General features: G+C 43.7%; 1 protein-coding gene across 3 annotated transcripts; it reads left to right on the top strand.

Annotated features, from left to right (window-relative positions):
* Positions 1 to 6,827: 6,827 nt before the first annotated feature.
* On the top strand, positions 6,828 to 24,926 carry POPDC2 (popeye domain containing 2). Of its 3 annotated transcripts, none has more exons than XM_043474996.1 (4): positions 6,828 to 7,727; positions 12,435 to 12,543; positions 18,335 to 18,743; positions 24,706 to 24,926. In XM_043474996.1, the coding sequence occupies exons 1-4, from the start codon at positions 7,237 to 7,239 to the stop codon at positions 24,789 to 24,791; spliced, it is 1,095 nt and encodes a 364-aa protein (XP_043330931.1). In that variant the 5' UTR covers positions 6,828 to 7,236; the 3' UTR covers positions 24,792 to 24,926. The 3 variants fall into 3 exon arrangements, with proteins under 3 accessions (XP_043330931.1, XP_043330930.1, XP_043330929.1); XM_043474995.1 differs by having other exon boundaries at positions 18,335 to 18,885; positions 24,706 to 24,844; XM_043474994.1 differs by lacking the exon at positions 24,706 to 24,926 and having other exon boundaries at positions 18,335 to 19,098.
* The last annotated feature ends 434 nt before the right edge of the window (positions 24,927 to 25,360 follow it).

Here is a 25,360-nt window from a genome sequence, read left to right as displayed (position 1 = left end):
CCAATATTAATCTTTGCTGTTCCAAATTTTTCTTATGCTTTTAATATATTTTTTTAAAACAAAAAATTTAGTTCATTTTTCTATGCCTTTTTTTTTTTTTTTGACTGCGCCAGGTCTTGTCGCAGCACACAGGATCTAGTTTGCTGACAAGAGATCAAACCCTTGTCCCCTGCATTGGAAGCATAGAGTCTTCACCACTGGACCACCAGGGAGGTCCTTATGCTACATATTTTTAATGCAGTCATAGTATTAACTTTTCTCCATAATATATTTTATCACTTGTGAGTATAGTTCTACAATATGGTTTCTATTAGCTATGTACAAATCTGCTCCATGGCTTACCATAATTTAAACAATTCTCTGTCTGTACATTCATTTCATTAAACAAATGTTTATAGAATGCCTGTTATATGTTAGATACCATTCTAGGAACTGGGTCTCAGTATTGAACAGGATACATACCAGATATCTAAATTATTTCTGATTTTAAAAATGTTTTGTTTTGTTGGTTTTGTGGAAACATAAGGAAGAAAGAAATCAGCTGAAATTCCACCAGTGTACAATAGACCACTTTTTGGTGACCTTGCCATTTATCTCTTTTTGCATGTATGCTTTTTTCTCGTTGGCTACTCCATTATAACACTACAATGGATGTTTCCAAAGGAACATATAAGTGTCATTTAACCAAGGATGGGCCAGAGGCTTTGGATGAGTCCTGCCTGACTGATCTCTAGAAAGGGGGTGCCCATTTGTACCTTAGTACTGAGGGTGTCTAGTCCCCTGACCTCTTAGCAAGATTAATTTTTTCAACCTTTGTCAATTTGATATGCTTACCTGATTGGTAAAGGAATTAAACCACTCTTCTTGACATCTGCCATACTTAAAAGTACATCTCACAAGACTTTGGCCATCATTCCCTAGTGCTTAAGTCTTCCCAAAGATTATGTGTAGCATTTTGTTACTAATAATAGTAACAGATGTTACCACAGTAATTTGAAAAAATGAAGAACTTAGCTTCCTAATAGGTTGTCACCAGTTCTGACATACCTGTTGGCTAAGCTCCTGCTATTCATGATACTTCCCAAATTCTCAATACAGATACATTCATGCTGTTCTCTAAAATTAGTTCCCTTTGTCTAACCTTGAAACCTTTGACTTGAAGGTTGATGAGAACAGGACCATTTACCTGTGCAAGGTCTGCTTTAGGATAACTATACAGGTCTGATGTGAGGAGAAACTATAATCCCCCCTTCACAGATGAATACAGGCAGTCAGGTTAAAGAAATTGTTCTGGTCAAATATTTGGTGACCTGGGATGTGAGTCTTTGTCATTAGAGTTCAAGCCCCAAAACCCAATGTTCTTTCTTATACCAGTTAACTAATACAAAGATTATGTTATTCATAGTCATAAATTCATTTATTCATTTAGCACATGTTTAGTGAAGGCCTGTTATGTGCAAGGAACTCCCTAAATGTTGAGTATTCATATGTGAATCATTACGTATCCCCTGTTCTCAAAACGAGAGGATGCTTGACTCAACATTTACTGAGGACATACTAAATGTCAACTGTGTGCTAAGTAACAAAGATTAGTAAGACATGGACCCTGCTCTCAAAAAGCTTATATTCTGGTGGATGTGTGTATATAAGCTATAAAAACTAAAAGTTGAATATTCAGTGCTATGATAAATATTCCAAGATGTTTTCCTAAAAAAAGTACATGTGTAAATATACCCAGTGTTTCTTTAGCTGTGATAAATTGCTAGATGGTAGTTCTGTGTTGATGATGGTGCTTTTGACAGCTAAGTTATACAAAATCTTCATCAAGGAAGATACATAACTGGAAGTCCAGGGTTAGGGCAAACTCTAGATGCAGTGATATCAGAGGCTCAGTGATGCCATCCAAAAATCAAGTTATCAATATTTTTAATCTTAGCACTCTCTTCCAGGATTGATGAAGTTAATCATATGATTTCTCGTTCAAGTCCAGCAGAGGAGAGAGAAACTATTCCTAAGTCATGAAGTACCCTGCGCCCCCTATCTTTATGATCTGATTGAGTCAAATTAGGTTGTGTGTAAGAGTCCATGGACTGTAGCCTGCCAGGCGTCCCTGTCCATGGGATTTCCCAGGCAAGAATACTGGAGTGGGTTGCCATTTCCTACTCCAGGGGATCTTCCTGACCCAGGGATCAAACCCGAGTCTCTTGCATCTTCTGGCAAGGGGATTCTTTACCATCTGTGCCACCTGGAAAGAGTATAATGATAATTCTCAACAGAATGCCTTATGCTGATTGGCTTAAACCAGGATCCCCTCCTTGGATCCATGTGTAGTTTAGATATCAGGACAAAACTGGAATTCTGTTATAAGGAGGAAGAGGTAAATGGTAAATAGACGTTGAACAGATGACCAACTTTGCACCAAATCATCTTGTTTATTAACCACCAAATTATTCTAATGGTCAAATTAAGTTTAGAGGAGCATTTCTTCTCAGTTTACTCAAACTTTTAAGAGAAAGTTATTGGTAGCACATAACAAGTCATCTGATACTCAGTTTTCATAGAATAATACAGGAGATTTAACAACTACTGGCTGAAAAGCAGTCCTTATGGAGATCCTTGTGTGTGTGCATGCTAAGTCACTTCAGTCGTGTCCAACTCTTTGCAACCCTATGGACTGTAGCCCACCAGGCTCCTCTCCATGGGATTCTCCAGGCCAGACTACTGGAGTGGGTTGCCATGCCCTCCTCCCGGGAATCTTCCTGACCCAGAGTTCGAACCCGCGTCTCTTATGTCTCCTGCACTGGCAGATGGGTTCTTTACCACTAGTGCCACCTGGAAAGCCCATGGAGATCTTTAGGGAGATCTGCATCTGAATGTATTCAACTGCAAGTACTAGAATACCCAACTAGAATGGCTTAAGTAATAAATGTAATTTATTTCCTGTCATAAAGTCTGGTGGTTGAAAGTTTCAGATTTGATACGATGCTCAGTGATACTTTGAAGAACCAAGGCTTGTTCTATTTTTCTCCTCTCTAGCCTTCTTATCCTTAGGCCTATCCTATCTCATGGCTATGGTAGCTTCAAGCATTACACCATCATACATCTGTATTCAAGCCAGATTTAAAGGTAGCAGGTGTCCTTACTGGCTCTATCAGGGAAAATACTTTTTCTCGGATGCTCCCATGTACACAACCTCGTGTCTCATTGGTCACATGCCTACTCTGAAACCAGTTGCAGTAGAGAGGAATGGGATAGTGTGCTTGGCTTTGGCCAGTCTTACTTCAGGCCCTGGCAACCCAGAGAGAAGCCCACCCTTCTTCATATATTGTCCAAGAAAATCAGAGTTTCACAGATTGGGGGGAAAGGGGAAATGGGATAAGAAAGCAGTAGTGTAGCTCAGCAGTATGTGTCCAATGCCTAAAATCATGCCTGTGTCCTATTTTAATAACTATATTAGCAAAGCATTCATCTCTAACCCAGTGTTTCTCAAACTATGTGAGGTGAAGGACTACTTCAATTTTTTCCAATTCATAGGCTAATAAGTTTCCTGTCAAATTGTATGAAAATGTCTAAGTTCTCTCACTTTCTGACCATGTCTCATCATGGAACAGCAACAGCTCTCAGACCAGCCATGGCCTACGACCACTCTTGGAGAGGTGGTCCAGCTGACTCACTTCATCATCTGGCCCCAGCTTGCTTCTCCTGCCTCACGTCCTGTGCTCCCTTTGATTCACCTGTAACAAACTGTTCTCCATTACCAGAATACGCCATGTATTTTCATTTTACTTCTGGATTTGACTTCACATTCTGTTCTCCCTTCCTGGCAGGCCCTTCCCTAGCTGGGGGAACACCTACTGAGCTTTTTTTTAGACCAACTTAAATGTCACCTTCCCTGTGATGTTTTTCCTGAATTCTTTGCTCCACCCATCAGTGAGTGCTTCCTTGAACCCCATCCTATCTCATGGCTATGGTTGCATCAAGCATTATGTATCACACTACTCAAGCTGGATAAAAGGTAGCAGCCCTCCTTACTGTCTCCACAAAGAAGGATACTTTCCCCAGAAGCTCCACAACACATGTCCTCTTATGTCTCATTGGCCACATACCCAATAAGTGTATTTTGGGGGTTGTACTTTTTTCTGGGTCAGTCTCCCTCACTAGACCAAAAATTCCTTGAAGGTGATCATTGTCTTACTCATCTTCTATCCCCAGTTCCTGGCACACATACTTTGTTCTAAGTAAATGCCTATTGAATAGAATTGACTCGAACTTCTGTCTTTCCTTTTATTCTCCCCAAATATTTTCTACAGTGTATTTGTGGCTTTCCATGTAAGAACATACCATTTTGACACACACTTTTTTCTCTCCTCTTCTATCAAACCTAGTTTTCAAAATAAACAAGGTACAGCTTTCCATTGTATTCCCATCATAGGTCCCTTCCCATAGACATCACTGTCACTATCACTGCAGGAGGCGGCATGTGGGGTTTATGCCGCTCCGGTGGCATATTCAAACCCCTGTAACAATGAAAGAGCCTACACATGGACATATATAAACTTCCAAAAGTAGCTGGCAAGGTGGTACAGCACAGAGAACATACAATTTAGAGTCACAACGACCCAAGCTTTAGCCTCTTTTCATATAATATCTCTATCACCTTGGGAATGTTCCTTAACCTTATGAGTTCATTTCTTCCATTAAAAAAAAAAAAGTATCATGGGGAGACATGAGGAAATAATACTTGCTTACTATATGTTAGTACCTTCTGCTCAGATGAACAAACACATTTGTGAATTGACAAAGAAGGTAGGCTGAGAGCAAGTCAGTGGGTCTGCTGTCTCTTTAAGGGGTCAGGGCCAGCCACTGGTCAGGCTGGCTGAGAAAGATGACCTACTTTGAAATTCTATCTTGGGCAGAGCCTTGGTTGCTTCTGATTTCCTTGCTCACAGCCGGCAGAGACAGCCACTTTGACAGCTCAGGGGGTGCATGACTAAGGTGGAGGGATGAGCAACTGTTGCTTGTTAAAGGGGGTGGCTTGGCCTGGAGGCAGGCAGGTGACAGAAAAGCAGCATATGGAAATCCCCAACTCCACTACTCAAATGATATCACAGATCCAAATCACTGTGTGGGAAAGGCTGGGGTGGGGGTGTGGGGGGCAGGGCATTGGAGGGGGAGTCCTTCTCCAGGCACTCTCTTTTTTTCCTTTACTGCTGATTTCCCGCCTCAACTTTAGAAAAAAGGGAATAAGATGCAAATTTGTTTGTCAGGCAATTGTAATTAAATAAGGAAAAAACAGCTTTCGACATGCTGTAGGTTTTCACACCTCTCTGCCTGTGAGTCTGCTGTTCTTACCAGTGGAAATCCTCTTCTCCGTCTATCTGGCTAACTCAGTCTTAGCCCCAAGATTCCTTGTTAGCCCTTGTGTCTTTCTTTCTTGATGCCATCTTCCTCTTAGGCTGCCAACGCTCCTAAACTCAACTCGGTTGCTGTACTTCCCACACTGAATCACCATTGTTTTCTAAGGCAGCTCTCGCTTGATAAGAGTGAGAGCTCTTGAGAAACTTTGATTCTCTTAAATGCTTGGTTCATAGCAGGCACTCAATATGCGTTGAGCTGAAAATTTCTACTCCTCAGCATATCTGACAATTCCCAACTTCTCACTAATTTTAGTTAAGTTACCAGCAGTATAATAAAGGCCTCTATGGATGGAATGCTTGAATAATTCTAGAAGGTTACCAGGTGCCCTTCCTCTTCCCTCATCCTTGCCCGCAGACCTCAGGGGCTATAGGAGTAATGGTAGCAAGGAAACAGAATCAAGGAGTCATTTGGAGGCCAGAGGGACATTTCTTAGTTTAGTGTTTGCATATTACCAGATTTTAAGTTGGTGACCCAAAGCAGACCGCAGGGTCATTCAGAAGTTCCTGGACATCCTCAGACTTCCTGGGGGTAGTAGAGTTGGGAGTCATGGATCTAGTCTTGAATTTCCACTTATTGGGCAAACTACTTGGGACACAGCTGTAAGTCTGATAGACGAGATCAAATCCTGTCTCTGTCACTACCTGTGGGAATTTGTTACCTCTTTAAACCTCAGTTTCTTTCAGATGTAGGAGGAGGACAATATTTATTTGGAGTGCAATTGTGTGATGACTAAATCATGTGCGTATAGAATAACAATCTAGATCTGGCACTTTGTAGGTGTTTAATAGGTGATGGTTATTATCATTTGTCAGTATTGGAGTGGGTGGGATGATGGTCTGAGCAATGTATCACCATTGTATAAACTATTACTAGATCCAGATACAGACAGAAGAAAGTCAGAATTCAAAAGTTGCTTTATATAGCTATTTTTGTTTAATGAATGTCAAATAAATGCCTACTGATATTTCCAATATGACTTCATAAAGGCCTTCGAGGGGTTTTCCACTTCTCACTGTTAGGATTTTTTCTGATAATAGTCCCCTACTTTCCAACCTTGATGTGTCCTCCTACCTCAGGAGAGCCCCGAGCCCTCCCCAGAGGGGGCTCTGGACAGTGTCCTACCTGAGGTGTGACAGTAAATTCTGTGCTCGCTTTCCCTTTGTCCACCCTCTTTGCCCCCCTCCCCTGACTTGCCTCTCTCGCCCAGGCCTTATCTTGTCCTCTGGGGAGGTATGTTAAGTGCTCTGCCAGGCTGCCTGTATGCCTGGCCTGTTTCTTCTCACTGCCAGTACCTCTTGGATTCCAATTCCAAACATGGTATCCGTCTGGGGTCACCCTTTCTTCCGGTGCCAAGAGAGACGCATTCCAAATGGAGCACAAATGTGCCTCCCGTGCTGGGCGCTCTTCATTCTGTTTGGGAACAACAGAGAGCAGGATGTGGCTGCTTTATTAACCCTCACTGCTGAAGCTTTCAGCCCCATAGTCCTATCTTTTTCTCAGGACGAGTTAGATTTCCTGCCAAGAGTCAAATGTGAAGACTGTTCTAAGAAACCTGGAGCTGAGCACACTCACCCGAGCTTTGCCAGGAGGGCCAGAGCCTTACTGAGGGAAAGAGAAAGAAAAGTTTTCAGTTCTCCATGAAGTATATGATGTTTTGCTATTCATTCCCAAAGCTTCTGGAAGCATTCCTCCCAAGCAAGGTGGAGTTGGCGGGGAGAAGCCGGAGGTGAGACGACAGTTGGGAGGACAGGCTAACCCATTTCCTGAATTTCCCATGTGGGGACAGTCTTAGAGCCCGACAGGCTTTGAGACCCGAAGATGAGCAGCAACGGCAGCTTGGAGGGTCAGCTCCTCTGGCACGGGCCACTGTGCATTGCCTGGAGGCAGGACCTGGAAGGGGCTGTCTTCCACCTGGCCAACTGCTTCCTGCTCCTGGGCTTCATGGGTGGCAGCGGGGTGTACGGGTGCTTCTACCTGCTTGGCTTCCTGGGCACAGGCTACCTGTGCTGTGTGCTATGGGGCTGGTTCGGTGCCTGCGGCCTGGACATTGTTCTCTGGAGCGTCCTGCTGGCAACGGCCTGCGTGCTCCAGCTGGCACACCTGGTGTACCGCCTGCGTGAGGACACCCTCCCCGAGGAGCTGGAGCTGCTCTACAAGACGCTGTGCCTGCCCCTGCAGGTGCCCCTGCCAGCGTACAAGGAGATCGTGCACTGCTGCGAGCGGCAGGTCTTGGCTCTGGCCACCGAGCAGACCTATGCCGTGGAGGGCGAGACGCCCATTGACCGCCTGTCCCTGCTGCTCTCTGGCCGGTAAGCCACTCTGTCAGTGACCAGCATTTCTTCCCCACGCCCACACTTCTCGTTTCCCAGTGCCTCCCTTTCCATTTCGTATCTCTTCCATTGAGGAAGGATGTGGCGAGTCAAACAAACCAAAATAGATTTTTCTAAGCATGTACTTGCTTCCCCTTTCTTAATATTTTTCATGAGGAAACTAGCTCATGGTTGGCAGGAAAAATTGTGAATATACTTGCTGCTGGGAGGTGTGGGGTGAATGTTTCTTGACCCTGGCTCTAAAATGGCTACACCATGCCAGCATGTCATGCCTAAACTGCAGCAATATCTCTGTAAGCTTTGGAAAACTGAACATTTCAATAAGATTAATTAGTTTCTTCCATATGCATTCAACCTTTGCTAAGTGCCAACTATGTGTAAGGAACAGTGCCAAAATAGGAGATTTGGAAATGGCTACCCACTCCAGTGTTATTGCCTGGGGAATTCCATGGACAGAGGAGCCTGGCAGGCTACAGTTCATGCAGCTGTAAAAGAGTCAGACACACCTTAGTGACAACAACAACAACAATGGAGCAGGTTACCCTTGTCCACATTTCCATTCCAAATTGTTCTATTGAGATTCCTACAGACCAAGAACTAAAGTGCTATAAATCTGAGGGCCAGACAGTGAGGGGAGAGCAGTGATGCCCATGTGTGTCTCTTTGAGGATATGGTGGAGACACCTGGCTGACACGTTGTAAGGAGGCTGACAGTCAGACCTCAGCAAAATGGGCTTTGTCAGGATTAGCCTGCATGTGAATGTTGGCCATTGACTGATCTCTTCTGAACAAATACTATGTAGCTTTGTGCTGTACATTTGGTAGGAAATTGTGAATTCTTTGAAATATTGCCCTAGTGGGACTTGTATGTGCAGCTGAGCATCTGACAGTAAGCATCTTAACCTGGTATATACTTGGACTGGCTCTGTGGAAAATGAGTATTTAAAAACTTTGTCCTTAATTTCCTCTTTTTTGAGACTAGAAGAATGCGGTGATTCAAAGGAAAGAAAAGGAGAGAAAGAAAAGGGGGAAAGAAAAAAAGAAAGAAAGAAACTAGATAAGATTGCCAGTGGGGAAAAAGACTTTGACATTGATGATGATGGTACTACCACAACTACTACTACTAGTAATGTTGATACCATGCATTTATGTATTAATGTATAGAATCAAAGTATAATGTATACATGTTTTAATTTTGTTTGGACACTGAGGTCCTGGGTTGAATGAGCTATGAGGTTTTGTGATGTTTCATTTATGGTTGAAGTATAAATAAATGAAATATTTGTAAACAAACACACATGTAGACACAAATATATTATGACTATTGCCAAAATGTTTGCCACCTACAATTCCATGCTTAAAATAAGGACAGTTTAGGACACATGCTCTTTCATGAGACCCATGATATTGTTTGCATCTCCTAGCATCTCTGTTCAAAGGAGGGGATTAAGACAGATAGGAGAAACACCCACTGCACTGTATGGTGCTCATTTGTAGAAGGGCATAATAATTATTATATGGTTCAGTTATCTTTTATATGATAGATTTATCATGAACTTGTAGAAGACCGGGTTCCTGTGAAGAGGAGAGAGGGGCCTGGCCCCTCAGTGTGGTTTTTCTTAGTATGTGTTGTGCTAGTCACTCAGTTGTGTCCAACTCTTTGTGACCCCCTGGACTGTAGCTTGCCAGGCTCCTCTATCTATGGGGATTCTCCAGGCAAGAATACTGGAGTGGGTTGCATGCCCTCCTTCAGGGAATATTCCCAACCAGGGATCAGACCTAGGTCTCCTGCATTGCAGGTGAATTCTTTACCAGCTGAGCAACCTGTGAAGCCCTTTTCCTAGTATGTGTGTGTGTTTGTGTGTGTTAGTTGCTTAGTTGTGTTCGACTCTTTGCAACCCCATAGACTGTAGCCCACCAGGCCCCTCCATCCATGGGATTCTCCAGGCAAGAACACTGGAGTGGGTTGCCATTTCCTTCTCCAAAAGGAACTATAGAAAGAAAGTGAAGTTGCTCAATTGTGTCCAACTCTTTGCAACCCCATGGACGTAGCCTACCAGGCTCCTCCATCCATGGAATTTTCCAGGCAAGAGTACTGGAGTGGGTTGCCATTTCCTTCTCCATTTCCTAGAATACTTAGCATCAAAAACTCAAGTTAAAAGTTAGAAATTTCAATATTTTTCTTGCTTTTCAAAATTTGAAGTAAGAATTTTGTTTTGATATCTTTCAATATCATCCTCAACTTTGCTAAGTTGGAGCTGAGGAAAGGACTTCTAGTCTATAACCAGCCTCTGACTTTAAAGGAGAATCATCATTATTTTTGGCTGGTGAGGTACCAAACACCTTGAAGCAGCAGAATAGAACTCCATGCTGAGAAGTGGGGGCTTCTGATGGAGACCTCCCCAGCTCACCTGCATACCTCATCTGGAGCCCTTTGCTAAAACCTCAGACATCCTTTTTGTTTTATTTTCATAATGCAATCAGTCCCTTTCAAGACTCAGAAAGGCAAAGTACTTCTTCAAAGTCCATCACCCTGTTAAGCTGTGCTTACTGTTGGAGAGTTTCTCTCATATACAACCCCGAGTATGAACTCCCATGTGCACAGCCTCCTGAAGAGGCAGCCAGGTCTCCAAGCTGTTCACGGAGGAGGAAATAACCTGTTGTCAGGAGATCAAAGAGGAAGAAGAGACTCAAATGATAAAGGATATAGTATACAATGTGAATGGCTTCAGGGAGTTATGCAGGCTCATTAGATGTTGTTGTTTTAGCCGCTAAGTCATGTCCATCTCCTTTGCAACACCATGGATTGTAGGTTCCTCTGTCCATGGGATTTCCCAGGCAAGAATACTGGATTAAATGGATTAAATGGATTACCATTTTCTTCTCCAGGAGACCTTCCCAATCCAGGGATTGAAACTGCAAAATCAAAGGAAAACAAAACAAAATATCCAGGGACTGAACCCACATCTCCTGCATTGGCAGGTGGATTCTTTACCACTGAGCCACCTGGAAAGCCCCTCATTAGGTGTTACTCACACTGCAAAGTCTTGTCCCTCCTCAGTGGCTTGCTTGGGTGGCCAGATTCCTTGCATGGGAAGAGGATGAAGGATGGGAGGATCTGATGTGTATCGCAGCAACTTCATTCTCTCCTGTTGTCTTTCTTCGTTTGTTTGAGAAGCTTTTCCTTGAGGTTTTGGCCCCCTTTATGGTGACACAGTGAGTTCATTTGTTTGATCTTTCCATCCCTCTTTCTTTCCTTTCTCCCTTCCTTCCTCCCTCCCCATTTCCAAAAATATTTATTGAGTGAGCTAGAGACTAGGGATCTCTTGTTAAAAAATGAAAAATATTTTCCTTGTACTCATGGAATTTACAGTCTATCAAGAGAGTCACTAATTAGCCACTAATTCCAAGGAGCAAGGCAAAGTGCAATGAGAGCATATAAGCAGTGGACCTAAATTTTCTGGGGGGCCAGATGAGACTTCCTAGAGGAAGGAATGTGTAAGCTGAGGCCTGAGGAGAAGGTGCAGATTGGGAAGAGAGGCATCTGGAGGGAACAGAATATGTGAAGACCATGAGGTAGGAGCACACGGCACTTCATTTTCTCTTGCATCCTTTCATTACTCAGGTAAGTTCTGATGGCTATCTGCACATATTGATAGGTCTTGTAGAAGCAAGTATGTTTCTGCCATCAGAGAGTGTAGGCTGACACCACATTCTTGGCTTGGTTTAAGACCTACATCCCTTTCTGTTTTCCATCTTTAAGTTCTCAGGTAATACATAAAGTTTTTTAATTGATAGTGGTCTTTGGTAATTTGCACATATACATATATATCTAGGCATTCACTGGGAGCAAGATATGGAGTGCTAATATCCCCTTGGCCAGAACTTAATCACATGGCTCTACTCAGCTGCAAGGGAAGTAGAGAAACATAGTCTGGCTGGGCAGTCATGAGCCCTGCTAAAAAAGTTCCTGTACTATAGAGGAAGGGGAAAAGCTGATATTGGAAAACAGAATTCCACACTGGATTTCTCAGATCCTCATCTGCATTCTGATCTGCTTCTCAATATCCTATACATCCTTCAGAAATCAGCTCAAATGTTATCTTTGAGAAGTCTGCCACTTGGAGAGAATTAAGCTCTCTCCCTCCTCTAGTCTCCTGTCTCACAATAGCACATGTTGACTTACAGCTAGTTATTTATGTGCCTGTGACTTCCACTAAATTGGAAGTGAAATCCTGAAAGGTAAGAATCAGATTATTGGGTCTTCCCTGGTGGTCCAGCAGTTGCCACGCAGAGCAGCTGAAGAGTGAAAAAGGAAAAAAAAAAAAGGACCAGATCATCTCCAGGTTCCCAGACTTCCAGGAACACAGAAGGTTCTCCATGCATATTTTTTTTTAACAATTAAGCTCCAGAAAAAGTGGAACAATAGCTCCTCCCAATTGAACAGGATGTACCTTAGAGAGCTTGTTGATCTGCCCCCTTTGTTCAATAAACACTTTCTTTCCCAGTTCAACTGATTTTAGAAGAGAGGTTGAAACTGAGACTCTGAGTTTTCTAGGTAAAATAGGAAAAAGCCCATTCTGGATCCTAGTCATTTTCCACTCTTTTAACATGTAATTTAAACTCTGGAGAAGCTTTGGGTAACCACTTCTCTTTTCCCACACAGTCTCTTCTCTCCCTTTGCCAGGGTTCGTGTGAGCCAGGACGGGCAGTTTCTGCACTACATCTTTCCTTACCAGTTCATGGACTCTCCCGAGTGGGAATCGCTGCGTCCCTCTGAGGAGGGGGTGTTCCAGGTAATAGGGAGCCCCATGGCAGCACTGCCGCAGCCCATCCCACTGCAACCCAGCATTATCCGTGCTTCCATCTTTCCTCTCTTTTGTCAGACCTTTGAACTACTGCCAATATGATGCTTGAGGTGGGAGCACTCTCCTCCAGTGGAAAAAGTGCCTGGCAGAGGAGGGGTAGGGTAGGGAGGTGCTGATCCCTGGAAGGGGGGCCATGTCACTCCTACGCCTAAAACTCTTCTAGAAGACCCCAGTGACCACAGGATAAAAGCCCTCACTCCTTAGAGAGTAACTTAAGACCTTTAGTGACATCCTGGAGCCACATCTCCAGCCCTTTCCTACACTTCCTGCTCACACCAGCCATGCTGAATTACTAGTACTTCCCTAAACATACCACATTGTTTTACACGGCCGTGCCTTGGCCCCTAATGTCGCCTCTATCCAAAAGGCACTTCCCTCATCAAGAGGAGGCTATGGCATCTCACTTCCTCTGAAGCCTGCCCAGACTGACCTCACCAGCTTCCACCCCCACACATTGCCTGCATGCCTCTTCTATTCCTTTTACTATGCTGACTGCACAAGTGTACAATTTGGTTTTCTGTCTTTTGCATAGTAAATTCCTTGACGTAGAAATCTGGGCTTTTCCTCTCCATCTCCAGGCTCCAAAGGGCAATACTTTGTACACAGTAGTAGGTGTTCAGTAAAGTTTCACTGAGCTGCCTTGGCAGTAGGCCATTGGTGTCTCAGAATGCTCCAGAGGGCATCACATACACAGTCTAAGGTCAGGGCCTGTCTGCTCGGGCCCTCCTCTCTGCTCTGTCAATCCTTCAGATTTCAGTTACCTTCTTTGTAGTTCTCACTTACTGTATGGCTAGCATGTGACAGGCACTACCTATTTTATTGCCTTATTGACTCTCACCACAGTCCTCTGGATTGTTATTAACCTGTTTATAATAAAATAATTATTATAAACAATATTATATTGTTATTAATCTGTTTAACAGATGAGGAAACTAAGGCTCAGAAACCTCAAGTAATTTGCCCAAACTCTTCATCTAGAAAGTGGCAAAACCAAGTTGCCTGACACCACTATTCTATTCTTTTTTAAAATGGGGGGTTACCAGGAGAGTGGAGTTTACACACATACACCATTATAGGGACTCCCCTGTCCAGACAGTTCGCCAGTACTGGGTTCCCTCTGTCTCCTGTCAGTTCTGTCAGGAAGTTCAGGCGAGCGTTTATGCCAGCCCCGAAATAGACACATGCCAGGCGGGGCCACCCGGCTGGGCCTGCTTCCGCCCCACCCTGACTCTTGGCTCTGTGAGGACGGAGCCTGAGGGGCAGTCCTAATCCCACTGCCTGGACCATCAGTCACAGACCCCTCTCTGAACATGTGCCTCCCCCACCACACACTCACATCCTCTCCAAGCCGCTCAGCAGTCACCTTTGAGAACCCCCTCAGAGCCACAAGAACCTTCAGGAGGGCTGAGTCAGGTCCTGAGCCAGCCAGACCAGGCTCTGTTTCTGACACTGAAACTGAGAAACAGGTGGTGGATAAGCCGAGTGTCCTCCCCTTAGTTATGCTTGAAAGGAAGGGCTATGACCCCAGATGGCCTCTCAGCATCTGAGAGGGATGTAGGGACCGTCACATTTCTTCCATTTGTATTTTTAGTATGCACCTCCACTGGGAGCCTTGAGATCCACACACTTGCTCTTGGCTCTGTGAAGTCCCATTTCCTCTTTGCAAATGTCAAGTGTTGTCTCAGGTTGTAGTTCATCTTGTCCTTGCCTTTGCATTTGCATAGTCTTTGTTGACTAATAGGGAATCCACAGTGACTGAATCATAATTCTTATTGAGTTTGCCACAAGAGAATCAACATTCCATCACCCCTCTCAAGAATTCAATGAAGAATTTATTGACTATTAAACACTGCGACCCTCTCATAAGTCACCAAGAACATAGCATGAGAGCCATCACATGGAAATCAGCATTATTTCTCTAATTAGAATCATGTTTTACTGGACTCAAGGTCTCTTTATGTACATCATATCATTTAATCCATTCAACTAGCTTTGAAGGTGATGGTTAAAGAAAAACCTGGTCAAACCAGTCAATCCATTGGTTTCTGAAGATATTTAGGAAGGATTTTATACTGGGCATGAGAAAACAACATCAAGTTATTTTGCAACATACAAGATTAGTAGTTTTTACCTGATTCATTCACTCATTTCAGTAACATTTGTTGAGCTGTTACAGTAACCTGGGCACTATATGGTTTGTTTTTGTTTGGTTTTATTTTTGGCCACATCACAAGGAATGTGGGATCTTAGTTCCCTGACCAGGGACTGAACCCATGATTCATGAACCCCTGCCCCCTGCAGTGAAGTATGGAGTCTTAACCTCTGGATTGCTAAGGAATTCCCACCTGGGCACTATTAAAGGTGCTCAGAGTGTATCGGTCAACAGAACAGATGAAGGTCCCTGCCTTCATGCAATTCACATTCTAGTAGGTGAGACAAAAAATTAGCCATAGAAATTATGAATAAGTAAATTATGTAATATGTTAAAAATAATAAATTATAGTAAAAAAATAGAATAGTATAAGGGAGAGATACAATTGACTCCTCAACAACACAGGAGGTAGGGGTACCAACCTTTCACACAGTAGAAAATCCACGTATAATTTATAGTGAAAGTTGCTCAATAGTGTCTGACTCTTTGAGACCACATGGACTATACAGTCCATGGAATTCTCCAGGCCAGAATACTGTAGTGGGTAGCCTTTCCCTTCTCCAGGAATTGAACTGGGGTCTCCTGCATTGCAGGCGGATTCTTTTACCAGCTGAGCTACTAGGGAAGCCCATAATTTATAGTCCAACCTCCAAATATACAGTTCCCCCAGATCTAGGCTTCCACATCCTCAGACTTAACCAATCGGCCAATTGTATAGTACTTCAGGTATTTACTATTGAAAAAAAAATCCCCATTTAAATGGATCCACACAGTTCAAACCTCTGTTGCTCAAGGGTCAACTGTAGTTGCAATTGTAATTGAGGATTTCATGGAAGTCTTTGTTGAACCTGTGACATTTGAGCAAAGATCTGAGGTGATTGGCAGTGTGAGCTCTGAAAATATCTGGGGGAATAGCATATTAGACAGAGGGGAGAGCCAGTGCAAAACCTGGGTGTGAGAGAGACTAGCATGTTTGAGGTCCAGAAAGAAGGTCAATGAGTCTGGAACAGGGAGAGGAAGGGGAATGAAGAACAGGAGAGGAAGTCAGAGAGGTGATAAGGAGACATGTCATCTAGGGCCAGAGTGCATATTTGCTAAATACAGCCAAAAGGATTTCCTAACACATTGGATGTAGTATGTGAGAGAAAGAGGATCAAGAAAACTTCTAAGACTTCTGACCTGAGAAACTGGAAGAATGGAGTTGCTATCAAATGCGATAAGGAGGGCTGCAGATAGTATTGGCTTTGGGAGAAGAGAGGGAAGTCCAGTTTGGGAGGTATTAGATTTACGTCATCTATGGACATTTAAATACAGACACTGCGTAGGCAGTTGCATACTTGAGTCTGGAGGTAAGGAACAAGGTCTGAGCTTGAGACTAAGTTAGGGAGTCATTAGCCTACAGATGATATTTAAAGCTGTTACACTGGACAAGATCACCAGTGAGTGAGTGTAGACAGAAAAGGGATTCAAGAATCCATTAACCCTGGGGTACTCTAGTGTTTAGAAGTTGAAGGGGGTAAAAAGCAGCAAAAGAAGCTGAAAGGGACTAATCTGGAGGTTATACCAGGAGAGTGTGGCATCCTGGGAGCAAATAAAGAATATCAAAGAGGAGGGACTGAATGCCGTGAAAACTGATCATCAGACTCAGCAATGTAGAAGTCATAGGTGACCTTGCCAGGAACAGTTTGTAGACCACTGGGGCAAAGCCTTGCTGACTGAAGAGAGAGAATGCGAGGAGAGGAATTGGTAACAGCCAAGTATAGACAACTAGACAACTTTTTCATGGAATTTTGCTGAAAAGGAGAGCAAATCAATGGAGTGATAGCTAACTAAGGAACTAAAGTGAAGAAAAAAAGATTTTGATTTTAAAATTTTGATTTAAGATGGAAGAAGTAGCAGTGTATTTGCAAGAATGCCCACAGTCTTTTGTGTTCAGCTTTGAGAACACTGCTTGCATCCTTATTAGCTCTCATGTGTACCCACTTCATGTGTAGCACCCTGATTTCTTGTTTGGGAATTGTTAGTAAGTACACTGAAAGTACAGGTTATGGTAGATGCGACAACTACTTGCTGAGTCAAATTAGTAACAGATGGATTGTGAGGACCAGTATTCTCCTGAGGCAACAAGTCTGGAGAGATTAAGCAATTTATCTGATGTCACACAGCTGGTAAAGCTGGAACTTGAAACTCGTTTCTGGTCTTGATGAGGCAATTTAGGCCCTGACTTGAGTGCTGATGACTGAGGGGTGGGGGAGGGAGAGGAGGAAATGAATGAAGGGAACAGAAAAGGGGTACTGCAGATGGGAAGGGGAGGAGGGGAGCAGAGGGGGTGTTCTGGGAGCAATGAAATAAAAGGATTATATATACGCTCTCTGATAAAGAATGTTTGGAAAGCCAACCCCACCTTTAATGAGACAACCCACCTAAAGCACTTAACATTGCAACATGGTAACTCTCAGTAAATGTTAGCTGCTGTCCTCCTTCTCATTTCCACTGTCTCTATTCATGAATCATCTTAAGCTCTGCCAACCTGCTCACTTTTAAAGTACTTAGGACAGGGTATAAAGCATTGTGTGATTCTACGCACTTTTGCTTTACTATCCTAAGAATGTTTGCATTTGAAACCTATCTTTACCACTCATTATTAACAAGATTTATCAAGCACCTGCTCTGTGCTGTGCACACATTACTGACCCTGCAAGTGTGACTTAGCTGTACACCACGGGCACATAGCCGAGTACACAGAAATTACTAGATGTCTATATAAATGAAGAGTGAGGTATCCTTCCACTTCGTGTTCTTAAGAGTGCCTCTTGAGACTTCCCTGGTGGTCCAGGGGTTAAGACTCTGTGCTCTTGATGCAGAGGGCACAGGTTCTATCTTTGGTTAGGAAACTAAGATCCTGTAAGCTGCAAGGCACCTCACCCCCCCAAAAAAAAAGAGTTCCTTTTCCTCTGTGCCCCTTTTCTGAATTTAGTCATCAGATCCATTTGGTTACTTGTAGGGCCCAAGTCAAGAGCAGCTCATAGGCCTGAAGACCAGCGTTCTGTCCACTTGATGCAGCCTGGCATGCCTGATCAGAGGCTCTCTTCTCACTGAAATTCTTCCCAATTCTTCTTTGTGTCCCAACTCCAATATATTATCTTTTATCCTTAAAAACTGTCATCAGCATCCTGACGTTTCTTCTGAGCACCAGGAGGCCCCTCTTCTCTCCTGTAATCACAACAGGCTCAGAACCTTCTGCAGCCATTAGTGGGATCAGCCATGGAACACAGTGTATGAGAGCTGAGGAGATTGGAGGTGGACAGTGAGGTTCCAGAAGGTGATCTCAGGGCTCTTCACAAGACCACCCCCCCCATTCCATCCCTCCTACCATATCAGTGCACACAATGAAAGTCATTCATTGGACCTCTGCAAGGCAAGTCCCTGGAGAGGTACTTCCACAGCTTCTTCAGGAGAAGTGCAAAGTGCAGCCGTTTGCCAAGTAAACTGTATATATATCTCTGTACTAAGCTTGGACACATTTTTAAGTTTCAACCTTCACTTTCTGCCCCTGACCCCTCTCAGGTCACTCTGACAGCTGAGACTGAATGTAGCTACATTTCCTGGCCCCGGAAAAATCTCCACCTCCTTTTGACCAAAGAGCGATACATCTCTCGCCTCTTCTCGGTCCTGCTGGGCTATGACATCTCAGAGAAGCTCTACGCTCTCAATGACAAGCTCTTTGCTAAGTTCGGGCTACGCTTTGACATCCGTCTCCCCAGCCTCTACCACGTCCTGGGTCCTGCTGCCCCAGATGCAGGACCAGAGTCTGAGAAGGATGACGAGGAAGTCCGTGGGCCAGCCGCATCCCCTCCTCAGGCCCTGCACACGTCTGTCCAGCAAACACCCCCTAGCTCCCCACCTCCACTGGTCACCAGCTCTCCTGCACCTCCTCCCTGGGTCAGAATGTCCAGGCCCGACAGCGGCGTCCTGGGTGAGGACTCCACCAGTCTGGTTCTGGAGGATTTTGAGGAGGTGTCGGGATCAGAATCATTCATGGATTATAAGAGTGATGGGGAGTACATGAGGTGAGGGGAGAGCTAACATGGGCACAGCCACCCGGCTCAGGACCCTGTGTAAGTACTCAGAAGGCAGTTGTTGCAGTCTTGCCAATGGCCGGCCTTAACTTGGTTTATAAGGGCAAAAAATAATTTCATGGAGCCTGTCCTCTCAGAGGACTCCCAGAAAGCGGCATTAACCCAGCCTTGCAGATAGCAACTCACCCCTGGTGCATGAAAGGCATGAGGGTTTTTTTTTTTTTTTTATCTCATCCCTTATTGTGATTGCTTTCAAAAGCGGTCTGGCTGGTTGACATTTGATCAAGCAGATAGGTTGCTAACTATTTTTTTTTTTCAAAGTTGTGCTAATAACCAAGGTCTCATTTAAAGCTAAAGGGTATTTTATTATGGCGTGCATTTTAAAGAATACTTTAAAAAGCTGGCATGTCTCAAATTCCTAATGATTCTTCTTGGCACATAGTCAGCTCCAGAAAGCAGTCATTATTTAGCCTGGACAGGCACTCCTGTTAAAATCGCCCCTATTTCAAAGAGGCTTGTGATTGGAGGCTAATGACACTGGGAGGAAAATGTGTCCACCTTGCTGTCCTCTGACCCAGTGGAGAGTGTGTTGCTCAGGCACAGGACTGGACACTGCTGAGTGAATGTTACTATGATAGGATGACTCTCCTAGAAAATCATAACTGTGAGAGTAGAGTGGGCGTGAATCTGGTGGGCCTAACACGTAGGGGAGTGTGTGTACAGCTCAGGAGAGTGTACATAAAAGGCTGTGCTGAGCAGTTCTAGGAAATGGGTTTCGTGTTCCCCCTGACTGCTCTCACAATGCTGTGACATTTTCCTCTAGGACTCCACCCAACCATGGTGCAGGCCTGGCTTTTCCTGAGGAAAATACCACTGTTCTCAATTTGGAAGACATTTCCAGGTCGGGGAGGGATGGTTAAGAGATTAATCATTCTTTAGGAAACACTGTTTTCCCAAGAAACTATTTCAGGTAGGAAGGCGTCTAGGGTACTTTGAGGTTGAGTGAGTGTATGTTTGTACAGTTTGAAAAGCAAATCATATAAATGATGAAAGAGTCAAGAGAGGTGAGTAATAAAAGATTAGCTATTTGGTTTCATGGATATGAAATTAATAGCATCTAGCAGATCCCTTTCTTGACCGCCTCCACTTGTGTTGTCCTCTCCCGCTGTCCGTCCCCTACTGTGCTGACAGTCACCTCCCGACTAGCCTACCCCCACCAGTGTGCATGAATTCTGTCCTGTGGGCCCCTTTGTCCACATACCTGCCCGCCTGCACACACTCTGAACTCATACAGCTCCCTGTGTTCTCCTCTTCTGCTTGCTTCTCTTTTCCTGGCTCTATTTGTTCTCCTCTTTCTCCCCTCCTTCTGATTTCTGCTCAGTCCTTGGTTTCCTCAGTGTGCTGCTTTTAAGAAGAAAAAGGCCCATTTCTTCTTCTTCTCCGTTAATTTCCCCTCTCTATACTTTTCCTCCACGTTGACCCCATTTGACTATTTATGTATTTATCTCTCTGTTGCCTTCTTCCTGTTTCCTCCACTTCCTGTCTTGCTCTATCTCTTCTTCCTAAACTGCCCTATATGCCCAACTTAATTTTTAACCCTGGCTCTTCCAAGATCAGTACCTCTCCCTCTGCCTATAAAGAAAACCATTCAAGTGAAGATGTGAAAATTCTCTTCTTTGAGGGCTACACATTTCATGCATGAGTTTTCCCAAACATTAACAGGCAGGCAGTGTTTTAGACAAGTGACCTGCACGGGGAGCCCAAAGTCCTGGTTGCTATGTCTGGCTCTACTACTGTTTGCAAAGCACATAATCTCACTGAACCTTACTTTCTTCACATGAATGTGTTGACCCAGCTGGCCCCTCCAAGGCCCTCCTGGGTTTATGTGAGAAGGAAAAGGATGAGTTGTTCAGAGGAGGAAAAAGAAGCAGTCAGGCAACGTTATAATGGACACAAGCCCCCAGACATCAGTGTGTCTTCCAGCAAGAACTCGCTGCCGTATTTCACTATGATTTCTCTTGTGACTTGGCTGTCCTCCTGTCTGCTGGGGGCAGGGTCCTGCTTGACTAGGAGTTCTCTCCATTCTGCACCTGTGAAGAATCTCACCTACCATGTGAAAGGCATGGTAGGTGAGATGTTCACATGCAAGGTGGTCCCACCTCTGTCTCTCAGGTCCTCTACCCTTAATACTATTGAAAAAAAGGCTTCTTCCCAAATTCAGCCTTTTCTGAGGTTCACAATGAGAAAACTGCTAATATAACTCACTTTATTTATACTTACTAGTATTTGGAGTATAAAGAGAGAAGGTATTAGAATCGTCTTTGGTTTAAGTAATAGAAAGTAAAAAACTCTGTGTTAACTGAATGCCAAAGAATTGATGCTTTTGAACTGTGGTGTTGGAGAAGACTCTCTTGAGTCCCTTGGACTGCAAGGAGATCCAACCAGTCCATCCTAAAGGAGATCAGTCCTGCGTGTTCATTGGAAGGACTGATGCTGAAACTGAAACTCCAATACTTTGGCCACCTCATGCGAAGAGTTGACTCATTGGAAAAGACCCTGATGCTAGGAGGGATTGGGGCAAGAGGAGAAGGGGATGACTAAGAAGATGAGATGGCTGGATGGCATCACCAACTCGATGGACATGAGTTTGGGTAGACTCCAGGAGTTGGTGATGGACAGGAAGGCCTGGCATGCTGTGGTTCATGGGGTTGCAAAGAGTTGGACATGACTGAGCAACTGAACTGAACTGAACTTCCATAGAGTTTTCAGAACAACTTGAAAATGTGATCAAATTGACCAAATTTCAGATAGCTTTAGTCTGTGATAATGGGATAATTTAGCCCAGAGACATTTTTCCCAAATTGTATTTTGGGACATTTGGTTTGACTTATTTGTCATCAAACTCTTTTTATGGTTATTACTGTAGTGAATAAGCAGAGTGCCTTGAGACTGGTAGCAACTTAACTTGTTTCCTTTCCAAAGCAGGGCACAATTTGCCATCCAGTCCCTGGCTCTTCAGTGACCAAACCTGTAAACTCAGTGCTATTCATCCTGGTCCAGAACTTAAAAGAGTCATGAAGCTGACTGGATTCTGCATTGTTGGGAATGACATAGCTTCATCACACTGACACCGGTGCTTGTGCCTCACACCAAGACAGTTTGAAACCAACTAAAAATGGTGTTTCTACTGGAGCATTGTTTTTTTCTTGAAGAGCACAGTTTTCAGCCTGGTAGGACCCAGAACTGAGCCAAAACTGGTTGTTACTTTTTTAACATGCAAAGCAGTACTGTATGATAATGTATTCATGCAGGGTCTCACAGTTAGACCTCACATTAACCCTGCCTTCACTAGAATCTTTCCAGTTAATTCTATGAACACATTCCACAGTGTTTCATTTGATGTCTTATAGGAGACACTAAATCACATCTCTGAAGTGGTCAGTTAAGTCAAGCTACTGAGTCTATTATCACAAGTTAACTGAAAGCTGTTTAAAATTTGGCCAGGTTAGCTTATGTTTTCAAATTGTTCTGAAGACTCTATAGTTTGAAAGTAAAGACTATATATTGCTTCCTTTTTATTATTTAAATAAACAAAGAAATGAGAAACACATTACAACATGGAGGCTAATTGTGGTCAAGGAAAAAGGCCAGGACCAGAACATATTACCAAAGGCCAGAGAACCAATTCGACAAACATTCACTGTGTATCCACTATGTATTTCAGGCACTGTGCCAGGTAATCATATTATGAGTAATCATGAGTAACAACTGAAAGACTGGAAGATGCTTAATCTGCAAGAGATTGACAAGAGTAATATCTTCAAATTTTAAAAAGATATCTTCACCTTAATCTGGTGAAGTTCTTGAGGTCAAAGATGAATTAAGGGCTGAAAGCTATAAGGGGAATAGATTGCCTCAAGGAGTAGTAAGTTACTCATCACTGGAAGAATTCAAATAATGATTAGAAGAAATCTTCTTAGAGATTTTTTTAAGGTGATTCATGCTCCAAGAGAAGGATGCCTTATGTTATTGCTATCAAGGTGCCTTCTAACTCTGTGATGCTATGATTCAATGATTCTAAGATGTGAATCTTGTCCTGCCACATAATTATCTTTAAGAGCAGTTCCCTAACTGCAGAACAGGGCTAATAGTCTCATAGATAATTAATACCTACTAGTAAGTAAATGGGATTCCTTGATAGCTCAGCTGGTAAAGAATCTGACTGCAATGCAGGAGACCCCAGTTCGATTCCTGGGTCAGGAAGATCCTCTGGAGAAGGTGTCTCAGCTGGTAAAGAATCTGCCTGCAATGCAAGAGACCTGGGTTCAATCCCTGAGTTGGGAAGATCTCCTGGAGAAGGGAAAGGCTACCCACTCCAGTATTCTGGCCTGGAGAATTCCATGGACTATATAGTCCATGGGGTCACAAAGAGTCAGACACGAATGAGCAACTTTCACTATCCAGCACTATTCAGAAGTAAATAAATAGGTAGCCTCAGTCGATGTTATTAGGTTGCTTGAAGAGTAATTGAGATAAAGTACACAAAGGCAATTTGTTAAGCTGTAAAGCCCTAGTTTAATGTATAACGTATTTTAAAATTCTGTTCTGTGTATGCTGCTGCTACTGCTAAGTCGCTTCAGTCGTGTTTGACTCTGTGTGACCCCATAGATGGCAGCCCACCAGGCTCCCCGGTCCCTGGGATTCTCCAGGCAAGAACACTGGAGTGGGCCGCCATTTCCTTCTACAATGCATGAAAGTGAAAGTGAAAGTGAAGTTGCTCAGTCGTGTCTGACTCCTAGCAACCCCATGGACTGCAGCCCATCAGGCTCCTCCGTCCATGGGATCCTCCAGGCAAGAGTACTGGAGTAGGGTGGTTCTGTGTATAGTTATTTGCAAATTCCTCCCCTTCTCTCTCACTCTCACTTCCCTCCCCAGTCCCTCCCCCTACTCCTTCTGAGACACATGATTTCCCCTTATTTCCTCTAGTCTGGTTTCCCAAGGGAGGTAATAACCGACAGGATCCCCTGACAACAAAAGGAACAGCAAAAAGTTGGAGGTCCAGAGAAAACACACACTAGTTCCTTGGCCCCTGAATAACTAAGGGATGGTCAGACCTTCACCTGTTTTATTTGCCCAGGGGAGACAGATCACCATCACACTATATTCAGTTTCCTTCCCTCAGAAGTCCCTCTGATGCTTTGTTAGCTGTCAGTGTTGTTAAATAGCACATTTTCCCCAGAACCACTGGAAAGCCGCCTGGGGCAGAAGACTTGCCCTTGAAGGTGGCCTGGCAGGAGCTGCCTGGGGTCTCCAGGTCTGGGTCTCTGGATGGTAGCTCTGCTTAACCTGCCAAGGTTCCATGTTCAAGTAGTGAAGTTAGAGTCAGCAGTTCCCTCCCCCCTCAGGACCACAACAGCCTGTATTTGGGGCTCAGCCCCAGGTTTTTCTTCTATTTCTGTTTTACAGGTCTCATTTACCTACTCCTTGCTTTGTAAAAATAAAACACAAGGGTTTTATAAAACTCACTGGTTTTCTTTGCAGATTTTTAAAAACTCATTCCATAGTGTTAGATAGGAAGTATAGTTCTATAGATTCTTCATAGGAAGCAACCAAAATTGACCTCTTGGTCTCTTCTCCTATAAAATGAGAGAATTGAACTATATAACTTCAAAACTGACTCACCCTAATGTTATAGAAGAAAATGATTCAACAATTCAACTGCTCCTATTGTGTTAGACATTGCATACAGTTAAAATATTGGGAAATTGTAGAGGAAAAAAAGACCTGAACAGAACCCTCTGAAGTTATGTGAGCTATCCCAAGCCACAGTGCTGAAATCCTTCCTCTGTTTTTCCACAGCTTCCAGAATTCCTCTCCGGAGCTACTCTGAAGTTAAGTCCAGGGGACAGGCCCCCTTGGCTCCAACCCAGACTCCTGAACTGTAAGGGTCAATGGACTGTCCTTTACTCTGGCCACGTTAATCCTCACAGGATGGTCACTTGTGTGCACACCCCTCTTCTTAGCCACTGGAAGGCTCACAGGCAAGGTTGGAGCAGACACAGAGGATGCCAGCACTGCAACCACACCAAGGCCCCCAAGTGACTTTTAGAAATTTGCCTTCATCAGCCTTCCTTCCAAGAGAAGGCATCCCAAAGGGCCAAAGCACAGATTCTATCCTTTACTAACTGTAGAATTTCAGGCAAGTCACATAGCCTCTCTGAGCATCATCTGTAAAGGGGTGATTATAAAACCCACTTCACAGGGTTGTAAGGATTCCATGAGTTGATTTCAATAAATCACCTAGGACATGCTGTGGCACCTAGTAAGCACTCAATAAATCACTCATTTCATTTCCTTATGTTGTTTCCTTCAACTTTCTGAAAGCATCAATGAAGTTAGCTATATAAGAAGTTTTCACTGTTTTTATCTTGTTTTACTTAAAATATTTTTCTCAATTAAGGTTCAACTTAGGTAGGTAGAAATTTTAGAATCTATTTGCCCTTAATCTTTTACA

Source organism: Cervus canadensis, chromosome 7 (genome assembly GCF_019320065.1).
Source record: "Cervus canadensis isolate Bull #8, Minnesota chromosome 7, ASM1932006v1, whole genome shotgun sequence".
In the NCBI taxonomy this organism is placed as follows: Eukaryota; Metazoa; Chordata; class Mammalia; order Artiodactyla; family Cervidae; genus Cervus; species Cervus canadensis.
Note: the sequence above shows the minus strand (reverse complement) of the source record. Positions and strands in the feature narration are given on the sequence as shown.

Excerpts from the sequence above, each read along its gene's own strand:
- POPDC2 (XM_043474995.1), top strand. The coding sequence starts at position 7,237 with ATGAGCAGCAACGGCAGCTTGGAGGGTCAGCTCCTCTGGCACGGGCCA. Across the intron at positions 7,728-12,434 it reads TCCCTGCTGCTCTCTGGCCG|GGTTCGTGTGAGCCAGGACG; the intron begins GTAAGCCACTCT and ends TCCCTTTGCCAG. Across the intron at positions 12,544-18,334 it reads CTGAGGAGGGGGTGTTCCAG|GTCACTCTGACAGCTGAGAC; the intron begins GTAATAGGGAGC and ends GACCCCTCTCAG.